The sequence below is a fragment of the Hemitrygon akajei genome, chromosome 5 (genome assembly GCF_048418815.1).
Source record: "Hemitrygon akajei chromosome 5, sHemAka1.3, whole genome shotgun sequence".
Classification (NCBI taxonomy): Eukaryota; Metazoa; Chordata; class Chondrichthyes; order Myliobatiformes; family Dasyatidae; genus Hemitrygon; species Hemitrygon akajei.
This window is the reverse complement of record NC_133128.1, coordinates 197,429,182-197,451,872: the sequence shown is the minus strand read 5'-3', so window position 1 is coordinate 197,451,872 and position 22,691 is coordinate 197,429,182. Positions and strand designations below refer to the sequence as shown.

Sequence of the window (22,691 nt, the reverse complement as noted above, 5' to 3'; positions counted from 1 at the left end):
GATCCCCTAACTCCACAGCGTGCCTCTTCTCCCCTCTTCCCTTCTGAGTCACAGATCCAGACTCTGTGCCAGAGAACTGACCGCTGTGACTTCCCTCTGCTAGGTCATCCTCCCCAAGTATCCAAAGTGTTCACCTGTTGTTGAGAAGGGTTCACTCTGTGCTGGCTGTTTAATCCCTTTCACCCTTCTGACTGTCAACTAGTTTCCTATGTCCTGTACCTTGGGTGTAAAGCTAGTGAGAGGTGACTTGATAGAGGTGCTTAAAATAAGGGGCATAGATCCAGTGAACAGCACAGGGCTCCCCCCCACAGAAATGCAATAGCTAATGCCAGAGGACACACTTTTAAGATGATTATAACGGGGGTTTACACAGACATTGGTAAGTGCCTGATAAGCACCAGCACAGGTAGAGATAATATAAGAGACTCTTAGAGAAAATTACTTCATGAACGGGATCAGTGTTACAGGATGCCAATTTGCGGGTAGTTCAGATACAGAATTGAAAACACACACACGGCTTTGCTACAAGTCAGTCTCTCTCTTCCCCCACCCCTCCCTTCCTCCCTCTCTCCCCTCCCCCCTCGCTTTCTCGGTCTCTGTCTATAAGTAGTTCACCACACTCTCTCTCGCTCTCTCACTCACATACAGGCGCGCAGTCAGTGATCAAGTCTGTGTGTGTACAATCATAAAATTCAAACATCCAAAGACTCGTCCACGCTTAATGCCCACCCTCCTTCCGTCGACTGTGAATAGAGAAGTGAAACATTACGTGATCTCAGGACAGACGCATTTCTGAAACGGGGGGAGAGAGAAGAGTCTGCAACTTCTCTTTGTAAACTTTTCCAAACTCTGTTGCAAAATGGTAAAGGAAAAAAGAGGTAAGCTGAACCTGTCAATAATTTACTTTGCTTTTCCAAGATGAGCTTTGTTTCTTTGTAATTCTGTGGTATAGTTTTTACATTTGATATGTTACGCAATTAATACCTTTAAACTGAATCGAATAATCAGGTTGTTATCGATATAAATTTTTTCTCTTTCGCAGATGACGAGACTCAAAGTGATTCCAACTCTCCCGAGAAGGCAGTTCCGGTTAGTATTCGCAGTGTTTAAAAACGACAGTATGTTAACGAGTAAGGAAAGCTCTGGGAAAAGAAGGAATTAAAGGAGTTGTGGGCAGTGTTATTCCCTTTGGAATATATAGTCTTATGGCACGAAAACTGGTTCTTCCGCCCAACTGTGTGTGTGTTTTGTGCATTAATGTGTGAGCGTGAACATTTGTGATTTGTGTCTGTCCGGGTGAAAATCGAAAAGTCGAGTTTATGTCATATATAAGTATATTTGTGCACGAGTGCAATGAAAAACTTCCCAGGTACATCGTGTCCGGTAGGCAACATTAAAAGAACCCCATGAACATAAATGATACACAATTTTACAAAAGAGAAAAAAAATCACAATTAGAACAAGAATAAAATATGTCCATTGAAGTGTAGAGTGGTCAGTGGCCTATAAGACTACCAGGAAGGAGCTTAAGAAGGAAATTAGGAGAACCAGAAGGGGCCATGAGAAGGCATTGGTGGGCAGAATTAAGGAAAACCACATGGCATTCTACATGTGAAGAGCAAGAAGATAAGAAGTGAAAGAATAGGACCTATCAAATGTGACAGTGGGGAAGTGTGTATGGAACTGGAGGAAATAGCGGAGGTACTTAATGAATACTTTACATCAGCATTCACTATGGAAAAAGATCTTAGTGATTGTAGTGATGACTTGCAGCAGACTGAAAAGCTTGAGCATGTAGATATTAAGGAGGAGGATGTGCTGGAGCTTTTGGAAAGCATCAAGTTGGATAAGTTGCCGGGACCAGACGAAATGTACCCCAGGCTACTGTGGGAGGGGAGGGAGCAGATTGCTGAGCCTGTGGCGATCTTTGCATCATCACTGGGGACGGGAGAGGTTCCAGAGGATTGGAGGGTTGTGGATGTTTTTCCTTTATTCAAGAAGGGGAGTAGGGATAGCCCAGGAAATTATAGACCATTGAGTCTTACCTCAGTGGTTGGTAATTCGATGGAGAAGATCCTGAGAGGCAGGATTAATGAACATTTGGGGAGGTATAATATGATTAGGAGTAGTCAGCATGGCTTTGTCAAGGGTAGGTCGTAGCTTACGAGCCTGATTGAATTTTTTGAGGATGTGACTAAACACATTGATGAAGGAAGAGCAGTAGATGTAGTGTATATAGATTTCAGCAAGGCATTTGATAAGGTACCCCATACAGGGCTTATTGAGAAAGTAAGGAGGCATGGGATCCAAGGGAACATTGCTTTGTGGATCCAGAACTGGCTTGCCCACAGAAGGCAAAGAGTGGTTGTAGACGAGTCATATTCTGCATAGAGGTCAGTCACCAGTGGAGTGCCTCAGGGACCTGTTCTGGGACCCTTACTCTTCGTGATTTTTATAAATGACCTGGATGAGGAAGTGGAGGGATGGGTTAGAAAGTTTACTGATGACACAAAGGTTGGAGGTGTTGTGGATAGTGTGGAGGGCTGTCAGAGGTTATAGCGGAACATTGATAGGATGCAAAACTGGGCTGAGAAGTAGCAGATGGAATTCAACCCAGATAAGTGTGAAGTGGTTCATTTTGGTAGATCAAGTATGATGGCAGAATATCGTATTAATGGTAAGACTCTTGGCAGTGTGGAGGATCAGAGGGACCTTGGGGTCCAAGTCCATAGGACACTCAAAGCAGCTGTGCAGGTTGACTTTGTGGTTAAGAAGGCATGTGGTGTATTGGCCTTCATCAATCGTGGAATTTAGGAGCCGAGAGGTAATGATAGATAGATAGATAGATACTTTATTCATCCCCATGGGGAAATTCAACTTTTTTCCAATGTCCCATACACTTGTTGTAGCAAAACTAATTACATACAATACTTAACTCAGTAAAAAAATATGATATGCATCTAAATCACTATCTCAAAAAGCATTAATAATAGCTTTTAAAAAGTTCTTAAGTCCTGGCGGTTGAATTGTAAAGCCTAATGGCATTGGGGAGTATTGACCTCTTCATCCTGTCTGAGGAGCATTGCATCGATAGTAATCTGTCGCTGAAACTGCTTCTCTGTCTCTGGATGGTGCTATGTAGAGGATGTTCAGAGTTATCCATAATTGACCGTAGCCTACTCAGCGCCCTTCGCTCAGCTACCGATGTTAAACTCTCCAGTACTTTGCCCACGACAGAGCCCGCCTTCCTTACCAGCTTATTAAGACATGAGGCGTCCCTCTTCTTAATGCTTCCTCCCCAACACGCCACCACAAAGAAGAGGGCGCTCTCCACAACTGACCTATAGAACATCTTCAGCATCTCACTACAGACATTGAATGACGCCAACCTTCTAAGGAAGTACAGTCGACTCTGTGCCTTCCTGCACAAGGCATCTGTGTTGGCAGTCCAGTCTAGCTTCTCGTCTAACTGTACTCCCAGATACTTGTAGGTCTTAACCTGCTCCACACATTCTCCATTAATGATCACTGGCTCCATATGAGGCCTAGATCTCCTAAAGTCCACCACCATCTCCTTGGTCTTGGTGATATTGAGACGCAGGTAGTTTGAGTTGCACCATATCACAAAGTCCTGTATCAGTAATGTTGCAGCTATATAGTACTCCGGTCAGACCCCACTTGGAGTATTGTGCTCAGTTCTGTTTGCCTCACTATAGGAAGGATGTGGAAGCCATAGAAAGGGTGCTGAGGAGATTTACAAGGATGTTGCCTGGATTGGGGATCATGCCTTATGAGAATAGGTTGAGTGAACTGGCTGGTGGTGTTTTTTTTTTACGTAGTTCAGTCTAGTTTTTGTACTGTGTCATGAAACACCATGGTCCTGAAAAATGTTGTCTCATTTTTACTATGTACTGTACCAGCAGTTGTGGTGGAAATGACAATAAAAGTGACTTGACTTTTCTCCTTGGAGCAAAGGAGGATGAGACCTGATATATCCCTACCAATAGAGATTAATCAAAATCAATTCAATGAATGGAACAAGATGCTATCAAGGTATATCTGGCAGGGTAAAAGGCCTAGAGTTCGTCTCAAAACTTTGTGATTAGCAAAGGAAAAGGGGGGATGGGGCTTACCTTCTCTTAGAGATTATTATTTTGCAGCACAGTTGAGAGTTATGATATGTTGGTGCAACCCATCATATGACGCTCAATGGAAAAACATTGAGGAGCGAGTACTTCCCATCCCCATACAAGCAATTTTGGCTGATAACAACCTGCAAAGGTACATAAATACTATTGATAACCCATGGGTGAAATTAACTCTTAAAATAAGGAAAACTATTATAAAAGAATATAATCTAGAGGGAGATATTGCAATTCTTAAATGGTGTGCATATGACTCAGATTTTACACTAAACAAATTGGATGCTAGATTTAAGGACTGGACAGCTAAAGGAATAACAGTTCTTTGCAACATAATGAAAGAAGGAACACTGTTCAGTTTTGAAATGCTTAATGAGAAACACTTATTAGAAAAACAAGATTTTTATCGGTATTTACAGATGCGACGATATGTTAGACGCTTAAAAATGTAACCATGGCAAATACATGCTTGATAGAGCTCTTTAGATAAGCATACAATTCAGATAATGGTAGTAGAATCATTTCAAGCATGTATAAGGGGTTGTCAAATCTTAAAACACATTCGACTTCATACATTAAAACAAAATGGGAGAAGGAAGGAGGGATAATTATATCTGAGGAAGAATGGACAACAATATTGAGATATCAATGGAAGTGTACCATTTCACAGAAATGGAGGGAGTTTGGATGGAAAAACGTGATAAAGATATTTTATTACACCCTCTCAGAAATCCCATTATGATAGTAACCTCTCTGTTTGCTGGAGAAATTGTGGAAATCAAAATGCAAATCATTATCATATTTTTTGGGATTGCCCTGTTATCAAAAACTATTGGAGGGGAATACACAATGCCCTACAAGACATCTTTAAATGTGAAATACCCTTGGAGAGTAAGACCATATATTTTGGATATATACCTCAAGAATGGTTGAAAAGAGATAAATATTTAATGAATATACTGTTGGTGGCTGGTAAAAAGACTCTTACTAGGAAATAGTTATCACAGGAGAGCCCAACTTTAAATACATGGATGGAAATTACAATGGACATTTACAAAAGGGAGAAGATAACAGCATCTGTTAATCAATTTGATTCATACTGGGAAAGATGGTTTAACTACATAATGCCTCATAGGCCTGATTTTATTCTCACAAATCAATGAATCTGTTGTAAAAAAAAAGATCACTCTCTACTTGTACATAGTTCTTTCCTTTTGCTTGTTTTTTCTTTCCGCTCTTTTCTATAAGTGTATACCTCAGATAAATACTTTGTGGAGATTTGTGATATATATGATTATATGATATATATGTACAATGCCTGAAATACATCTTATGGAAATGTTTGATGAACTTCAATAAAAAACAATTACAAGATCTTTAGAAAGAGTTGACATAGAGAATGCTGAATCTTTGTGGGTGAAGTTAAGAAATTGTAAGGGTAAAAAACCATTATGGGAATTATATATAGGCCTCCAAATAGTAGCCAACATGTGGGGTTAAGATTGCAAAGTGAACTGGAAAAGGCATGTAATAAGGGTAATGACACATTATAATGGGGAATTTCAATATACAAGGGGATTGGGAAAATCAGGTTGTTGTCAGATCGCAAGAGAGGGAGTTTGCTGAAAGCCTATGAGATGGCTTTCTAGAGCAGTGTGTGCTTGAGGTGACTCAAGGAAAGGCCATCTTAAATTGTGTGTTGTGTATTTACCCAAATCTTATTAGGGAGCTTAACGTAAATGAACCCTAAGGAGGCAGTAATCGCAGGCAACTGTCTGACAAAGGAAGTTAAGGACTGCATAAAAGCTAAGGAAAGGGAATATAAGGTAGCAAAAGTGAATGGGAAGTTGGATGATTAGGAAGCTTGTAAGGATACTACCTCTGATTGTAGTCCCACCCAATATCAGTGGAAAATGCCAGCTTGCCTTTACCCTATCTATCCGACATAATTTCTCATTGACCAGATTTATAAGCATTTGGATAGACATGGACTGATTAAGAATAGTCAGTGTGGCTTAATGCATGGTAGGTAATGTATAACCAATCTTACAGAGTTTTTTGAGGAAGTTAAGAGAAAATGGATGAAAACAAGGCAGTAGATGTTACGTACATGGACTCCAGTAAAGCTTTTGACAAGGAGCCACAGTCACTTGGCATTCAAGATGAGGTAGTAAATTGGATTAGGCATTGACTTTGTGGGAGAAATGTCTTATACTGTACAACTTCAGCATAGCATCCCATCTCATGTATTCAATATTTTGATTTATGAGGGACAATTTGTCAAAAGTTTTCTTTACTACTCTAATCTATGTGTGCTGCCTCATTCAATGAATTATGGACCTATATTCCCAGATCCCTTTGCTCTGCCACACTCCTCAGTGCCCTACCATTCCCTGTATAAGACCAAAGATGGTCCTACTGACATGCCACACCTTGCACCTGTCTGCATTAAATTCCATCTGTTTTTTTCCAGCTAGTCTAGATCCTGCTACAAGCCATGATAGCCTTCCTCACTGTCCACTACACCCCCAATCTTGGTGTCAACTGCGAATATGCTGATTGAGTTAACCACATTATCACCCAGATCACTGATATAGATAACATCAACAGACCCAGCACCAATTCCTGTAGTATTCCACTAGTCAAAGGCCATCAGTCAAAGAGACAACCATCTAGGTTTCACCTTGTAGGAATTAATAGCTCTCAAACCCTGCCACAGCTAACGTGCATGTGATTCCATCTCTAACATCAATCAGAATTGCTTTTTCACTCTTAAAATATCCTTTCATTGGTCACAATAATGCACTCTAATAGTCACAGGTCTGCAGAGACAACCATCTACAACCACTGTGGTTTCTCCCACAAAGCCAATGTCTAATCCAATTTTCTACCTCACCTTGAATGCAGAGTGACTGAACCATCTTGATCAATCTCCCATGCGGCTCCTTGTCAAAAGCCTTGTTAGAGTCCATGTAGGTAACACCTAGTGCCTTGCTTTCATCCACTTTCCCGTAACTTCCTCGAAAAACTCTATAAGATTGGTTAGACACTACCTACCATACATTAAGCCACGCTGACTATCCTTAATCAGTCCATGTCTATCCAACTGCTTATAAATCTGGTCTCTTTGAATACCTTTCAATAACTTTTCCACAACTTACGTCAAACGAACTGGCTTGTAATTTACTGGTTAATTTTTAGAGCCTTACTTACAAAGTGAAACAACATTGGCTATCCTCCAATCCTCTGTTACTTACGCTGTTGCTAAAGTTGAATTAAATATCTTTGCTAGGTTCCTAGCAATTTCTGCGCTTGCACCCTGTAGGGTCCAAAAGAACACCTTGTCAGGCCCTGGGGATTTATCCACCCTGATTTGCCTCAGGATAATGAACACCTCCTCCTCTAATCTATATAGGGTCCATATAGTAGATTTTTCTTTGCCTCTCTTCTATAGACTGTTTCCAGATCCTGAGAAAATACAAATGCAAAAAAAAATTAAGATCTTCCCCCATCTGTTTTGGGTCCATCCATGGATTACCATTCACATCTTCCAAAGGACCAATTTTCTTCCTTGCAATCCTGCAATCCTTTTGCCCTTAACATATCTGTAGAATCGCTTTGAATTCTTCACCTTGTCTGTTAGAGCAACCTCATGCTTTCTTTTAGCCCTCCTGATTTTTTTCTTAATTGTTCTCTTGCATTTCTTGTGTTCCATTTGCAGCTCATTTGTTCCTACTTGCCTCTACTTGATATTTATGCACCTCCTTTTTTTGTTAACCAGAGCCTCAATCTCTCTTAAAAACCAAGGTTCCCTACACTTGTTATTTTTACCTTTTATTCTGACAGGTACATACAAGCTTTGTACTCTCAAAATTTCACTGTTGAATGACTTCCACTTACTAAGTGCATCTTTGCCAGAAAACAGCCTGTCCCAATCCAGATAATTTCAGATAACATCAAAATTGACCTTTCTCTGATTTACAGTATCTATAAAATTATTCACCCTCACCTTGGAAGTTATCATGTTTTATTCTTTTACAACATTGAATCACAGTGGATTTAATTAGTTTTTTTGACACTGATCAACAGAAAAAGCCTCTTTCGTGTCAAGGTGAAAACAGATCTCTACAAAGTGATCTAAATTAATGACAAATGTAAAACATAAACCAATTCATTGCGGAAGTATTCACCTCCCTTTAGTATGACACAACAAATTATCACTGGTGCACTATAGTTTTAGAGGTCACATCATTAGTTAAATGGAGATCTGATTTTGGAGATCTGTGTGCAGTCAAGGTGTTTCAATTGATTGTAATAAAAAATGCACCTGTATCTGGATGGCCCATTACACCTGTATCTGTGAGGCAGTATTCTGACAGAAACTACACCATGAAGACAAAAGAACACTCCAAGCAACACCACAATAAGGTTATTGAAAAGCACAAGTCAGGAGATGGATACAAGAAAATTTCCAAGTCACTGAATATAAAGACCATAAGAAATAGGAGCAGAAATAGGCCATTCAGCCCATTGAGTCTGCTCCGCCATTCAATCATAGGCTGATTGAACTATTTCAGTCATCCCATCTCCCCTGCCTTCTCTCCATACCCTTTGATGCCCTAGCTAATCAAGAATCTATCTACCTCTGCCTTAAATGAACCCAATGACTTGGCCTCTGCAGCCACTCGTTGCAACAAATTCCACAGATTTACCACCATCTGACTAAAGTAATTTCTTTGCATCTCTGTTCTAAATGGACGTCCTTCAATCCTGAAGTCGTGCCCTCTTGTCCTAGATTCCCCTACCATGGGAAATAACTGCCATATCAAATCTGTTCAGGCCTTTTAACATTTGGAACATTTCTGTGAGATCCCCCCCTCATTCTCCTGAACTCCAGGGAATACCGCCAAGACCTGGCAGATGTTCCTCATAGGGTAACCCTTTCATTCTTGGAATCATTCTCGTGAATCTCCTCTGAATCCTCCCCAACGTCAATATATCCTTTCTAAAATAAGGAGCCCAAAACTGCACACAATACTCCAAGTGTGGTCTCACGAGTGCCTTACAGAGCCTCAACATCACATTCCTGCCCTTATATTCTATACTTCTAGAAATGAATGCCAACATTGCTTTTGCCTTCTGCATAACCGACTCAACCTGGAAGTTAACCTTTAGAGTATCTTGCACAGGGACTCCCAAGTCCCTTTGCATCTCTGTACTTTGAATTCTCTCCCTACCTAAGTAATAGCCTGCCCGTTTATTTCTTCCATCAAAGTTCATGACCCTACATTTCCAACATTGTATTTCATTTGCCACTTCTTTGTTCATTCCCCTAAACTCTGCAGTTTCTCTGCAGGCTCTCTGTTTCCTCAACACTACCCACTCCTTCACCTATCTTTGATTATTAGAAAAACATAGAAACATAGAAAGCCTACAGCACAATTCAGGCCCTTCGGCCCACAAAGTTGTGCCAAACATGTCCCTACCTTGGAAATTACTAGGCTTACCCATAGCCCTTTATTTTTCTAAGCTCCATGTACCTATCCAAAAGTCTCTTAAAAGACCCTATCGTATCCACCTCCACCACCGTTGCCGGCAGCCCATTCCACGTATTCACCACTCTGAGTAAAAAACTTACCTCTGACATCTGCTCTGTACCTACTCCCCAGCACCTTGAACCTGTATCCACTTGTGGCAACCATTTCAGCCCTGGGAAAAAACCTCTGACTATCCACATGATCAATGCCTCTCATCATCTTATACACCTCTATCAGGTCACTCCCTCATCCTCCTTCGCTGCAAGGAGAAAAGGCTGAGTTCACTCAACCTATTCTCATAAGGCATGCTCCCCAATCCAGGCAACATCCTTGTAAATCTCTTCTGTACCCTTTCTATGGCTTCCACATCCTTCCTATAATGAGGCGACCAGAACTGAGCACAGTATGCCAAGTGAGGTCTGACCAGGGTCCTATATAGCTGCAACATTAAATTCTATGATTGATGAAGGCCAATACTCCATACGCCTTAATCATTGGAAAATTCAGCCACAAATCCATTAATCCCATAGTCCAAATCATTGACATACATTGTAAAAAGCAGCTGTTCCAACACCGACCCCTGTGGAACTCCACTGGTAACCAGCAGCCAGCCAGAATAGGATCCCTTTTTTCCCACTCTCTGTTTTCTGCTGATCAGCCAATGCTCCACCCATGCTAGTAATTTCCCTGTTATGACATGGGATCTTATCTTGTTAAGCAGCCTCATGTGTGGCACCTTGTCAAAGGCCTTCTGAAAATCCAAGTACATCACATCTACAGCATCTCCTTTGTCTACCCTGCTTGTAGTTTCATCAAAAAATTGCAGTAGGTTTGTCAGGCAGAACTTTCCTTTCAGGAAACCACCTGGCTTTGGCCTATCTTGTCATATGCCTGCCTCCAGTTACTCTGTAAGCTCATCCCTAACAATCGATTCCAACGACTTCCCAACCACTGATGTCAGGCTAACATGTGCATAGTTTCCTTTCTGCTGCCTCCCACCCTTCTTAAGTAGTGGAGTAACAATATTCCTTTGAGTACAGTTCAGTCAATCATCAAGAAATGGAAAAAATATGTCACAGCTGTAAATCTATCTAAAGCAGGCTGTCCTCAAAAACTGTGACCATGCAAGAAGGGATCTAGTGAGAGAGGCCACTAAGAGACCTATAACAACTCTGGAGAAGCTACGAACTTCAGTGACTGAGATGGAAAAGAGCCCAGGTGCTTCACCTTCACAGCTTTATGTGATAGTGACAAAGAAAAAGTCACAGTTGAAAAAAACTCGCAAGCAATCATAGCTTGAGTTTGCCAGAAGGCATGTGGGAGACTCTGAAGTCAGCTGGAAGAAGGATCTATGGTCTGGTGAAACCAAAATTGAGCTTTTCATCCATCAGCCTTAATGCTATGTTTGGGGTAAACCAAACATTGCACATCACCAAAAACACATCATCCCTACCATGAAGCATTGGTGGTGGTTGCATCATGCTCTGGGGGTGTTTCACTGCAACAGGCCTTGGAAGACTTGTGAAGGTAGAGGGCAACATGAATGCAGCAAAATACAGGAAAATCCTGATAGAAAACCTGATGCAGTCAGTGTCGTGGTTTTTCGTGCCTTACAAATGACCAAGAGACGCAGAAGATTCTACAAGAAGGGTTAAACTTTAATTTGCAAATCAAAGCTGAGACAGTCATTGAGCTAATCGCTGATTGCCCACCGATCCTCAGACACAGCAGCTTTTAAAGCAATCTCTAGTTGCATTTTACACGTGCTGCACGTACATTGTGCATAGCAAATAATAAACTCAGAACTGAGCAATGTTCTAATCTACATTTCTTTAGTTCTTTAGCTACCTCTCATTAACACACCATTGTCTTCTACATTCCTAAGATTTCATTCTACTAAATTGAGTAAATTGAGTACATGCATAGAAAATAATAAACTCAGAACTGAGCAATGTTCTAATCTACATCTCTTAGCTACCTTTATTTAACACACCATTGTCTTCCACATTTTTAAGATCTCAGTCTCCTACCAAATTGAATACATGCATAGAAAATAATAAACTCAGAACTGAGCAATGTTCTAATCTACATCTCTTAGCTACCTTTCTTTAACACACCATTGTCATCTTAAGACTGCAGTCTCCTACCAAATTGGGTACATGCACAGCAAATAATAAACTCAGAACTGAGCAATGTTCTAATCTACATTTCTTTAGCTCTTTAGTTACCCCTACATTCCTAAGATTTCATTCTACTAAATTGAGTACATGCATAGCAAATAACTGACTTCATAGTTAAAGTTTATACTTTTATACTCCCAATATAATCCCCCTTTGAGACCCAGAGGGGTCTCACACTCACACAGAGAAAGAAGACTAAGAGTCTGCGCACAAAAGCCCCAATAAACTCAAGCACTTATTCCCAAATCTCGGGTTAAACTATAATTTTCTGTGCCAAGACCTCAAAGTATTCTCTCCCTGTTACCCTGGGCCGCTGAGCCAAAAACCTGTCCCTATGTACCTGAGACAGGGAAAAAGACTCAGAAGCCCTTACAATCTACTCCCACACTGTCGTCTCCTGTTCATCCTGCAGGTGTTGTAGGCTGTAACGATACATGTTCGGTGTTTCTTTCTCCACTAAGCTTGCTTCAGTAATTGCCGTGAGCATCGGAAATTGTTTAGTTGCAGCACGCACTACAAGAGATTTGAGACAAGGAAGAAAACAGCACAGCAGACCAATATAATACTGACAGTTATTGCTATTTTAGTCAGCCATGCTCCCCATCCTCCGAGTCTACTTTCTAACCAATCAAAGAACTGATGTCCGAACCCTGCATTCTGTTTGACTTCCATCCGCAGATTCTTTAACTTATTCATTGCTCTGGTGAAAGACCCTTCTGGGCTAGTATTGTTCGGTATGAAAATGCAGCATTGTTCTCCAAACATTACACACATACCCCCTTTCTGTGCCAAAAGCCAATCCAGTACCTGTCTGTTTTGCCACGCCACCCTGCTAGTTGCATCCAGCTGTTGCCTTAAGGCCTCCAGTGCATCATCGGTGTAGTTGATGAACCTCTGCTGATTATAGTATATATAGTTTATCCATTCAACATTTTTGCTTACCCCTATCACAGGTATGATAGCTTCCCAGCCTGCAGCAATCTCATTTCATGCCTTGAATTCGTTAGGTATACCTCTTGGCTGCCCTATACTGTCTCAGGGTATTGTCTTTATTGCCTCCCACACAAATGTCTCCGGGGTTCTGCTCTTCCCTCGGTTTCCCTGTGGAGTCCTTCCTTTCTGTCTTGATTCAATACTTGGTTGGCCCCTAGAATATTTTTCACATCTCTCCTGGCAATCCCCTTTTAGTAACTTATCTGGCTCTCTCTCTACTTCCGCAAGTCGCTCCCCTACTGCCTCCTTTCCTTCTAGGCTTCTGCCTCCTACCTCTTCCCCACAAATTCTCACATCCCCTCTCCACTTAACTCTTGCTCCTCCAATGAGTCACCGTTTCTAGTCTGTTTATTTCTATGGTATAATCGATACTCCTCATATTCCTTTTCCTCTCTCAAGTATTTCATCCGTTCAATCCCTTCTTGCATTTCTCTCTGTACCTGTTCTATCTTTATCCTTTCTGCCTGTATCTCCTGCCATATCGCCGCTTTTTCCTTCTTGTATTGTTTTTTCTCCTCTTCATTATCCCAAACCTGCACTTCTCCCTGCATGTTTACTGTTCCCGTCAGCAGGGGGCACTGCTTAGGGGTTCCTTCCTCATTATAGGGAGGGGGTTTTTCTGTTTCTTTCGCATCCAGGTACGGAGCTGAAGCCAGCTTCTCATCGTACCCTTCTCTCTCTTTAACAGGCTGTTTCTCCAGCACCTTAGTGTCTTCCTCGCTTGTAATCAATATTCTACCTGTCCTCCTCAGCCTTTCTCCCTCCGTTCTGAAGAGTTTTAGCACTTCCATTTCTCGTTCTCTTTTTTGCTCTCTTCTTAGATTTATCTTTTGATTTGTACTTTTTAATTAGTCCCTCCATTTCTTCGCACAAACTTACATCAAATGTTCCTTCTATTGGCCACTTTGTGACCAGGTTTTTGGTTCTTTTTTCCCATTTTTCTGAAGTTTTTGTGATCTCATTTTGAAAAAATGGGAATTTTTTGCTCAGAATCTCTACTGCTGTTCCTTTACCTGTCATGTTATTCTCTCTTGCTAAGGTATTTCAGAGATTCACAGTTTGTTTACTGGATAATATTATTTACTCTAATTCTACACTTAGTCTAACACCTCGCCCGTGCAGACCCTTATCTCTTAAGGCGGTAACCACGAGGACTTTCTACTCTAATTCTATTCTAACACCTCGCCCGGGCAGACCCTTATCTCTTAAGGCGGTATCCATGAGGACTTTCTACTCTAATTCTATTCTAACACCTCGCCCGGGCAGACCCTTATCTCTTAAGGCGGTAACCACGAGGACTTTCTACTCTAATTCTATTCTAACACCTCGCCCGGGCAGACCCTTATCTCTTAAAGGCGGTATCCATGAGGACTTTCTACTCTAATTCTATTCTAACACCTCGCCCGGGCAGACCCTTATCTCTTAAGGCGGTATCCATGAGGACTTTCTACTCTAATTCTATTCTACTTTCCCTGCCCGTTCAGCCCTTCGTTTCATACGAAGCGGTACTCACAGGGATTTACCAACACCACGTGGACTTTTTCTTAACGTATTAACTTATTTGTACTTACCCTCACTGCAGTGTTCTTGAGCAATCCTCTGAGCCTCCTCCGTTAACCCCCAATTCTGCCAGATTCTTTGGACCGGAGAGACCCTTTGGCAGCGGTTCCACACTTCTGAGACTCCAAGACCTCCCCAAAGCCAACAGAATTCTTAGTCCAAATTGTCGCAAAAAGCGCTTTCCTTTTGTTTGGGTGCACCCTTAATTCTGTTAGCCTTGTGGGGGTCCCTAGAGGACCGGGAAGCGTTCCCAATCTGCCGTTTCCCTTCCGCGGGTCTCTATCCGGTCCTGTCACGGTCGCCAATTATGTCGTAGTTTTTCGTGCCTTACAAATGACCAGGAGACGCAGAAGATTCTTCAAGAAGGGTTAAACTTTAATTTGCAAATCAAAGCTGAGACAGTCATTGAGCTAGTCGCTGATTGCCCACCGATCCTCGGACACAGCAGCTTTTAAAGCAATCTCTAGTTGCATTTTACACGTGCTGCACGTACATTGTGCATAGCAAATAATAAACTCAGAACTGAGCAATGTTCTAATCTACATTTCTTTAGTTCTTTAGCTACCTCTCATTAACACACCATTGTCTTCTACATTCCTAAGATTTCATTCTACTAAATTGAGTAAATTGAGTACATGCATAGAAAATAATAAACTCAGAACTGAGCAATGTTCTAATCTACATCTCTTAGCTACCTTTATTTAACACACCATTGCCTTCCACATTTTTAAGATCTCAGTCTCCTACCAAATTGAATACATGCATAGAAAATAATAAACTCAGAACTGAGCAATGTTCTAATCTACATCTCTTAGCTACCTTTCTTTAACACACCATTGTCATCTTAAGACTGCAGTCTCCTACCAAATTGGGTACATGCATAGCAAATAATAAACTCAGAACTGAGCAATGTTCTAATCTACATTTCTTTAGCTCTTTAGTTACCTCTACATTCCTAAGATTTCATTCTACTAAATTGAGTACATGCATAGCAAATAAACTGACTTCATAGTTAAAGTTTATACTTTTATACTCCAATATCAGCAAGAGAACTGCGACATGAGAGAACATTTATTTTCCAGCAAGAAAATGACTTCCAAGTATAAAGCCAAAGCTTCACAGCAATGGCTTAAACACAACAAAGTTAATGTCATGGAGTGGCCAAGTCAGAGTGCAGACCTCAATCCAATTGCGAATTTCCTGGCTGGTTTTGAAAAGGGCTGTTCACTCACAATCCCCATGCAATCTAACAGAGATTGATCAGTTTTGTAAAGAAGAATGGGGAAAAATTGCAGCGTGGAGATGTGCAAAGCAGAGAGAGACCTATCCACACAGACTCAAGGCTGTAATTGGTGCCAAAGGTGTATCTACTAAGTACTGACTTGAAGACGGTGAATACTTATGCAATCAATTATTTTGTACTTTATATTTGTAATTAATTTAGATCACTTTGTAGAGATTTGTTTTTACTTTGACACTAAAGAGTGTTTTTCTGTTGATCAGAGTCAAAAAAAGCCAAATTAAATCCACAGTGTTTCAAAGTTGTAAAATAATAAAACATGAACACTTTGGGGGTGGGGGTAAATTCTTTTTATAGGCACTGTGAAATCTCTCAACCTGTGGACCAGATCTATCTTTTTTGCATATTTACTTTGATACTAGTGGCATTACGATCATTAGATGCAAATTGTTCCCCTACACAAGCTTCTGTCACATGCCCTGTCTAATTCCCTAATATCACTGTGGCCTAAGGCTGTTTGCATTCTCAGCTTAATCTCAAATTGATACACAAGTGATACAATAAAACTAACCCATCCTGTAATCATTTCCTGTTTTATTACCAAAACATTGGTTGAGCCATGTGATTTTTGGTTTGTTATTTGGAGTATTGAGAGCTGCTGTTGTGGATGTGGTGAGAGGATGGCACATAGAAAACCTACAGCACAGTACAGGCCCTTTGGTCCACAAAGTTGTGCTGAAAACGTCTCTACCATAGAAATTACAAGGCTTACCTATAGACCTCTATTTTACTAAGCTCCATGTACCTATCTAAAAGCCTCTTAAAAGACCCTATTGTATCCACCTCCACAACTATTGCCGGCAGCCCATTCCACACACTCACCACTCTCTGAATAAATGACTTACCCCTGACATCTCCTCTGTACCTACTCCCCAGCACCTTAAACCTGTGTCCTTTTGTGGCAACCATTTCAGCCCTGGGAAAAAGCCTCTCTTGACTATCCACACAATCAATGCCTCTCATCATCTTGTACACCTCTATCAGGTCACCTCTCATCCTCCTTCACTCCAAGGAGAAAAATCCGAGTTCACTCAACCTATTCTCAAAAGGCATGCTCCCCAATCCAGGCAACATCCTTGTAAATCTCCTCTGCACCTTTTCTATGGGTACCACATCCTTCCTGTAGTGAGGCGACTAGAACTGAGCACAGTATTTCAAGTGGGGTCTGACAAGGGTCCTATATAGCTGCAACATTACCTCTAGGCTCCTAAATTCAACTCCGCGATTGATGAAGGCCAATGCACCATACATCTTCTTAACTACAGAGTCAACCTGCTCAGCTACTTTGAGCATCCTATAGACCCGGACCACAAGATCCCTCTGATCCTCCGTACTGCCAAGAGTCTTACCATAAATACTATATTCTGCCATCATATTTGACCTACCAAAATGAACCACTTCACACATATCTGGATTGAACTCCATCTGCCACTTCTCACCCCAGTTTTGCATCCTATCAATGTCCCGCTGTAACTTCTGACAGCCCTCCACACTATCCACAACACCTCCAACCTTTACGTCATCAGCAGACTTACTAACCCATCTCTCCACTTCCTCATCAAGGTCATTTTTAAAAATCACGAAGAGTAAGGGTCCCAGAACAGATCCCTGAGGCACTCCACTGGTGACTGACCTCCATGCAGAATATGACTCATCTAAATCACTCTTTGCCTTCTGTGGGCAAGCCAGTTTTGGATCCACAAAGCAATGTCCCCTTGGATCCCATGCCTCCTTACTTTCTCAATAAGCCTTGCATGAGGTACCTTATCAAATGCTTTGCTGAAATCCATATACACTACATCTACTGCTCTTCCTTCATCAATGTGTTTTAGTCACATCCTCAAAAAATTCAATCAGGCTCGTAAGGCATGACCTGCTCTTGACAAAGCCATGCTGACTACTCCTAATCATATCATACCTCTCTAAATGTTCATAAATCCTGCCTCTCAGGATCTTCTCCATCAACTTACCAACCACTGAATTTACACTCACTGATCTATAATTTCCTGGGCTATTTCTACTCCCTTTCTTGAATAAATGAACAACATCCGCAACCCTCCAATCCTCCGGAACCTCTCCCATCCCCACTGATGATGCAAAGATCATCACCAGAGGCTCAGCAATCTCCTCCATTGCCTCCCACAGTAGCTTGGGGTATATCTCTTCTGGTCCAGGCGACTTATCTAACTTGATGCTTTCCAAAAGTTGCAGCACATCCTCTTTCTTAATATCGGCATGCTCAAGCTTTTCAGTCCACTGCAAACCATCACTACAATCACCAAGATCCTTTCCCATCGTGAATACTGAAGTAAAGTATTCATTGAGTACCTCTGCTATTTCCTCCGGTTCCATACACGCTTTCCCACTGTCACACTTGATAGATCCTATTCTTTCACGTCTTATCTTCTTGTTCTTCACATACTTGTCGAATGCTTTGGGGTTTTCCTTAATTCTGCCTGCCAAGGCCTTCTCATGGCCCCTTCTGGCTCTCCTAATTTCCTTCTTAAGCTGCTTCCTAGTAGCCTTAAAATCTTCTAGATCTCTAACATTGCCTAGCTCTCTGAACCTTTTGTAAGCTTTTCTTCTTGACTAGATTTATTACAGCCTCTGGACACCACAGTCCCTTTACCCTACCATAACTTGCCTGTCTCATTGGAACGTACCTATTCAGAACTTCACACAATTATTCCCCCAAGATTTGCCACATTTCTTCCGTACTTTTCCTTGAGAACATCTGTTTCCAATTTAAGCTTCCAATTTCCTGCCTGATAGCCTCTTATTTCCCCTTACTCTAATTAAACGCTTTCCTAACTTGTCTGTTCCTATCTCTCTCCAATGCTATGGTAAAGGAAATAGAATTATGATCACTATCTCCAAAATGCTCTCCCATTGAAAGATCTGATACCTGACCAGGTTCATTTCCCAATACCAAATCAAGTACAGCCTCTATATCTACATCTATAGAATGTTAACCATAACAGAACTAATGAAAGACTACAGTGTTTCTTCATACTGCTAAGAATCCTGTCATTATTCTGCCTATGCATCAGGGCTTCCCAACCTGAGATCATGGACTCCTTGGTTAATGGGAAGGGTTCATGGCATAAAAATGGTTGTGAGCCCCTGCCCTAGATAAAAAGTACACACTGATGGAGGAGGATTATGGTCAAGTTGTTATGTGGAGGATGTGGGAGCTAAATATCACATAGCCGAGATCTATAAACAGCAACATGATAGTCACCAGTTGGCCAGGGCACCAGACAGAAGGAGACAAGAGAGTTCATATACTGGAACTTGGAGCAAGGAACAAGATGCTGGAGAAACCCAGCTCAACAGGCAGTATCTGTAATGTCTATTTCCCTCCAAAGATGCTGCTTGACCTATTGAGTTCTTTTAGGGACTACCTTGTTGAACTGGGAAGAAACTCCCTGCTCACATTCATTCTATTACAAGCACCTGGGACCCAGCGCAGGCCTGTGCGTGTCTGGTGGCCAGGTTTAAGCTGCAGCTGGTGCTTACAATTATGTTGCTCTCTCCCAGAATTGCCCTGGAGCTGAAGGCCTGGACATAGTCCGCAGGACTGAATCTTGAACATTCTAGATTTGGTAGGTGGGAGTACAACATGCTGAGACAACTGAAACAGAACTGGATATTGTCTTTAGTTACCAATATATTTGCCCAATGAAACAGATTTGCCTTAACATGTGTTTCCTTCTGTCTCCTACAGAGGCTCTGTGGAACCAACTACCCACTCAGTATTTGTTTCGTGGTTGTGAATGAATTCTGTGAACGCTTCTCCTTCTATGGAATGAAAGGTGTGTTTAATTCTATTGAGTTTTTTATTATTCTGCACTGCAAAGTAAAGGAACTTTGCCCAACTCAACACACCAAATCTAGAGGACTGAGGGGGACAACATTCAGACCATAAGACTATAAGATATAGGAGCTGAATTAGACTATTCATACCACCAGCTCCACCATTCTATCAAGCAGTATTGCACCCATATTGTACTGTCTCAGTACTTTAATATTTCTGTGCTGTAGCACTTACTTTTTATTCACAGTTATTTTGTAAATAACACTATTCTTTGCATTTCATTTGGCTTTGTATCTATACTTGGCATAATGACAATAAAGTTGAATCTAATCTAATCTAATAGCTGATCCCGAATCCCACTCAACCCCATACATCTGCCTTCTTGCCATATACTTTAATGCCCTGACCGATCAGGAAACTATTGACTTTCACATTAAATATACCCACAAATTTGGCTCCACCACAGTGTGTGGCAGAGCATTCTGCAGATTCACCAATCTATAGCAAAAAAAAATCTCTTTACCTCTGTTCTGAAAGGTTGCCCCTCAATTTTGAGGCTTTGCCCTCTGGTTCTGGATACCCCCCACCATAAGAATAAACGACTCCACATCCACCCTATCCAGTCCTTTCAACATTCAGTAGGTTTCAATGAGATCCTTCACATTCTTCTAAATTCCAAAAGCTGTAAAACACTCCTCATATGTTAACCCCTTCATTTCCAGAATCTTCCTTGTGAACTTTCTTTGGACTCTCTCCAATGACAACACATCCTTTCTGAGATATGGGGCCCAAAACTGTTGACAATACTTTAAGTGAGGCCTGACTAGTGTCTCACAAAGCCTCAGCATTATCTCCTTGTTTTTATATTCTATTTCCCTTGAAATTACCACAGACTCAACTTGTAAATTAACCTTCTGGGAGTCTTGCACAAGGACTCTTAAGTCCATCTGAACCTCTGATGTTTGAATTTTCTCACAATTTAGATAATATTCTGCACTATTGATCCTTTTACCAAAATGCATTATCATACATTTCCTAACACTGTATTTCATCTGTCACTTTTTGCCCATTCTTCCAATTTGTCTACTCCTGCTGCTATCAAATTGCTCCCTCAGCATTACCTACCCCTCCATATATCTTCATATCATCCGCAAACTTTGCCATAAAACCATCAATTGCATTATCTAAATCACTGACAAACACTGTGAAAAGTTGCGATTCCCAATACTGACCCCTGGCAGCCAACCTGAAAAGGTCCCAATCACTCGCTGCCTTCTGCTTGTCAGCCATTCCTCTATCCATGTCAGTATTTTTCCCGTAAGGCCATAGGAATTTATCTTGTTAAGCAGCCTCATGTGTGGCACCTTATCAAATACCTTCTGAAAATCCAAGTAATTGGCATCCACTGCCTCTCCTTTGTCCACCCTGCTTGTTACTTCTTCAAAGAACTCTTTAACAGACTTGTCAGGCAAGATTTCCCTTCACAGAAGTCGTACTGACTTCGACTTATTTTATCATTAGTCTCCAGGTACTCCAAAACCTCATCCTTAATAATGGACTCCAACACTTTCCCAACCACTGAGGTTAGGCTAACTGGCCAATAATTTTCCTTCTTTTGCCTTCCTTTTTAAAGAGTAGAGTGTGATTTTCAGTTTTCCAGACCTCTGGGACCATGCCAAATTAAGAGATTCTTGAAAGATCATGACCAGTGCAACCATTATCTCTTCATCAACATCTCTCAAATCTGTGGGATGTAGTCCACCTGGCCCAGGTGACTTAACCACCTTAACACCTTTGAGCTTGCCTTGCACTTTTCCCTTTGTAATAGCAATGGCACTCACTCCCGCTCACTGACACTTATGAACATTTGGCACGCTGCTAGTGTTTTCCACAATGAAGACTGATGTAAAGATTAGGTTCATCTGCCATTTCTTTGTCTGCCATCACTACCTCACCAGCATCATTTCCAGTGATCCAATATCAACTCTCATTTCCCTTTTACTCTTTATATAACTATAAAATTTTTAGTATCTTGCTTTATATTATTGACTATATTGCCTTCATATTTCATCTTTTCCATTCTTATAGCCTTTTTAATTTCCTTTTGTTGGGTTTTAAAAGCTTCCCAGACATCCAACTTCCCACTCACTTTTGTACCTTATATGCCCTTTCCTTGGCTTTTATACAGTCCTTAACCTCCCTTGTCAGCCACGGTTGTCTACCCCTGCCATTTGAGAGCTTCTTCTGTGGGACAAATCTATCCTCTGCCTTGTGAATTATTCCTAGAAACTTCAGTCACCTCTGCTCTGCTGTCATCCTCTCTAGTAGCCTCTTTCAGTCCACCTGGGCAAGCTCCTCTCATGCCTCTGTAATTCCCTTTATTCCATTGTGATACATGTGACTTGTGCTTCTCCCTCTCAAATTGCAGTATGAATTCAATCATACTATGACCACTTCCTCCTAAGGCTTCCTTTACGTTAAGCTTCCTAATAAGATTTGGATTATTGCACAACACCTAACCCAAGATGGCCTTTCCCCTAATAGACTCAAACACAAGCTGCTCTACATCTTGTAGGCATTTAACAAATTCCATCTCGTGATCTGACACCAGCCTGATTTTCACAATCCCCGTGCATATTGAAGTCTGCCATTATAATTGTGACATTTTGTATAACTCTATTATCCTATCTCTTAAAGAAAGATAATGAGAGTTGATTTATTCACCTTGGCAATTCAAGTGTTCTCTCAGATATTTGTAAACACTTTTAGATAACTTGTCTCCAGCACCTTCACTGACTGGAAAAAAATCTTTCTCAAATCCCCTCTAAACATCTTAACTTCTCTCTCAAATTCACCCCCACTCATCATAGTCACCTCAACCATGTGTTAAAGATTTGAATTATCTTTCCTTTTTCTCATTCTTAACCTTTTACATAGGTCTACCAGATTCCCGTTACCTCTGCCTCCTATACATGGTCCACCTCATCTTTGTTCATGACTGAAACCTTCCATCACAGGAAAAGGGAACATTCTGATATCTTTTCCCAGGGTTGAAACATCTAATACCACAGGACATGTATTTAAAATGCAATGGGAAATATGTGGGGCAGGATTTTCACACAGAGTGTTGTGGATACCTGAATATGCTGCCTGGGATATACA

At 41.2% G+C, this 22,691-nt stretch overlaps 1 protein-coding gene across 2 annotated transcripts in view; it reads left to right on the top strand.

Moving 5' to 3' along the window:
- Nucleotides 1-620: 620 nt before the first annotated feature.
- Nucleotides 621-22,691, top strand: part of slc15a2 (solute carrier family 15 member 2) — a 359,727-nt gene continuing 337,656 nt past the window's right edge. For both annotated transcript variants that reach the window (XM_073047618.1, XM_073047617.1), the window contains exons 1-3: nt 621-878; nt 1,043-1,089; nt 19,440-19,527. In XM_073047618.1, the coding sequence (XP_072903719.1) occupies nt 860-878; nt 1,043-1,089; nt 19,440-19,527 (154 nt within the window). In that variant the 5' untranslated portion in view covers nt 621-859. The remainder of the gene's footprint in view (nt 879-1,042; nt 1,090-19,439; nt 19,528-22,691) is intronic.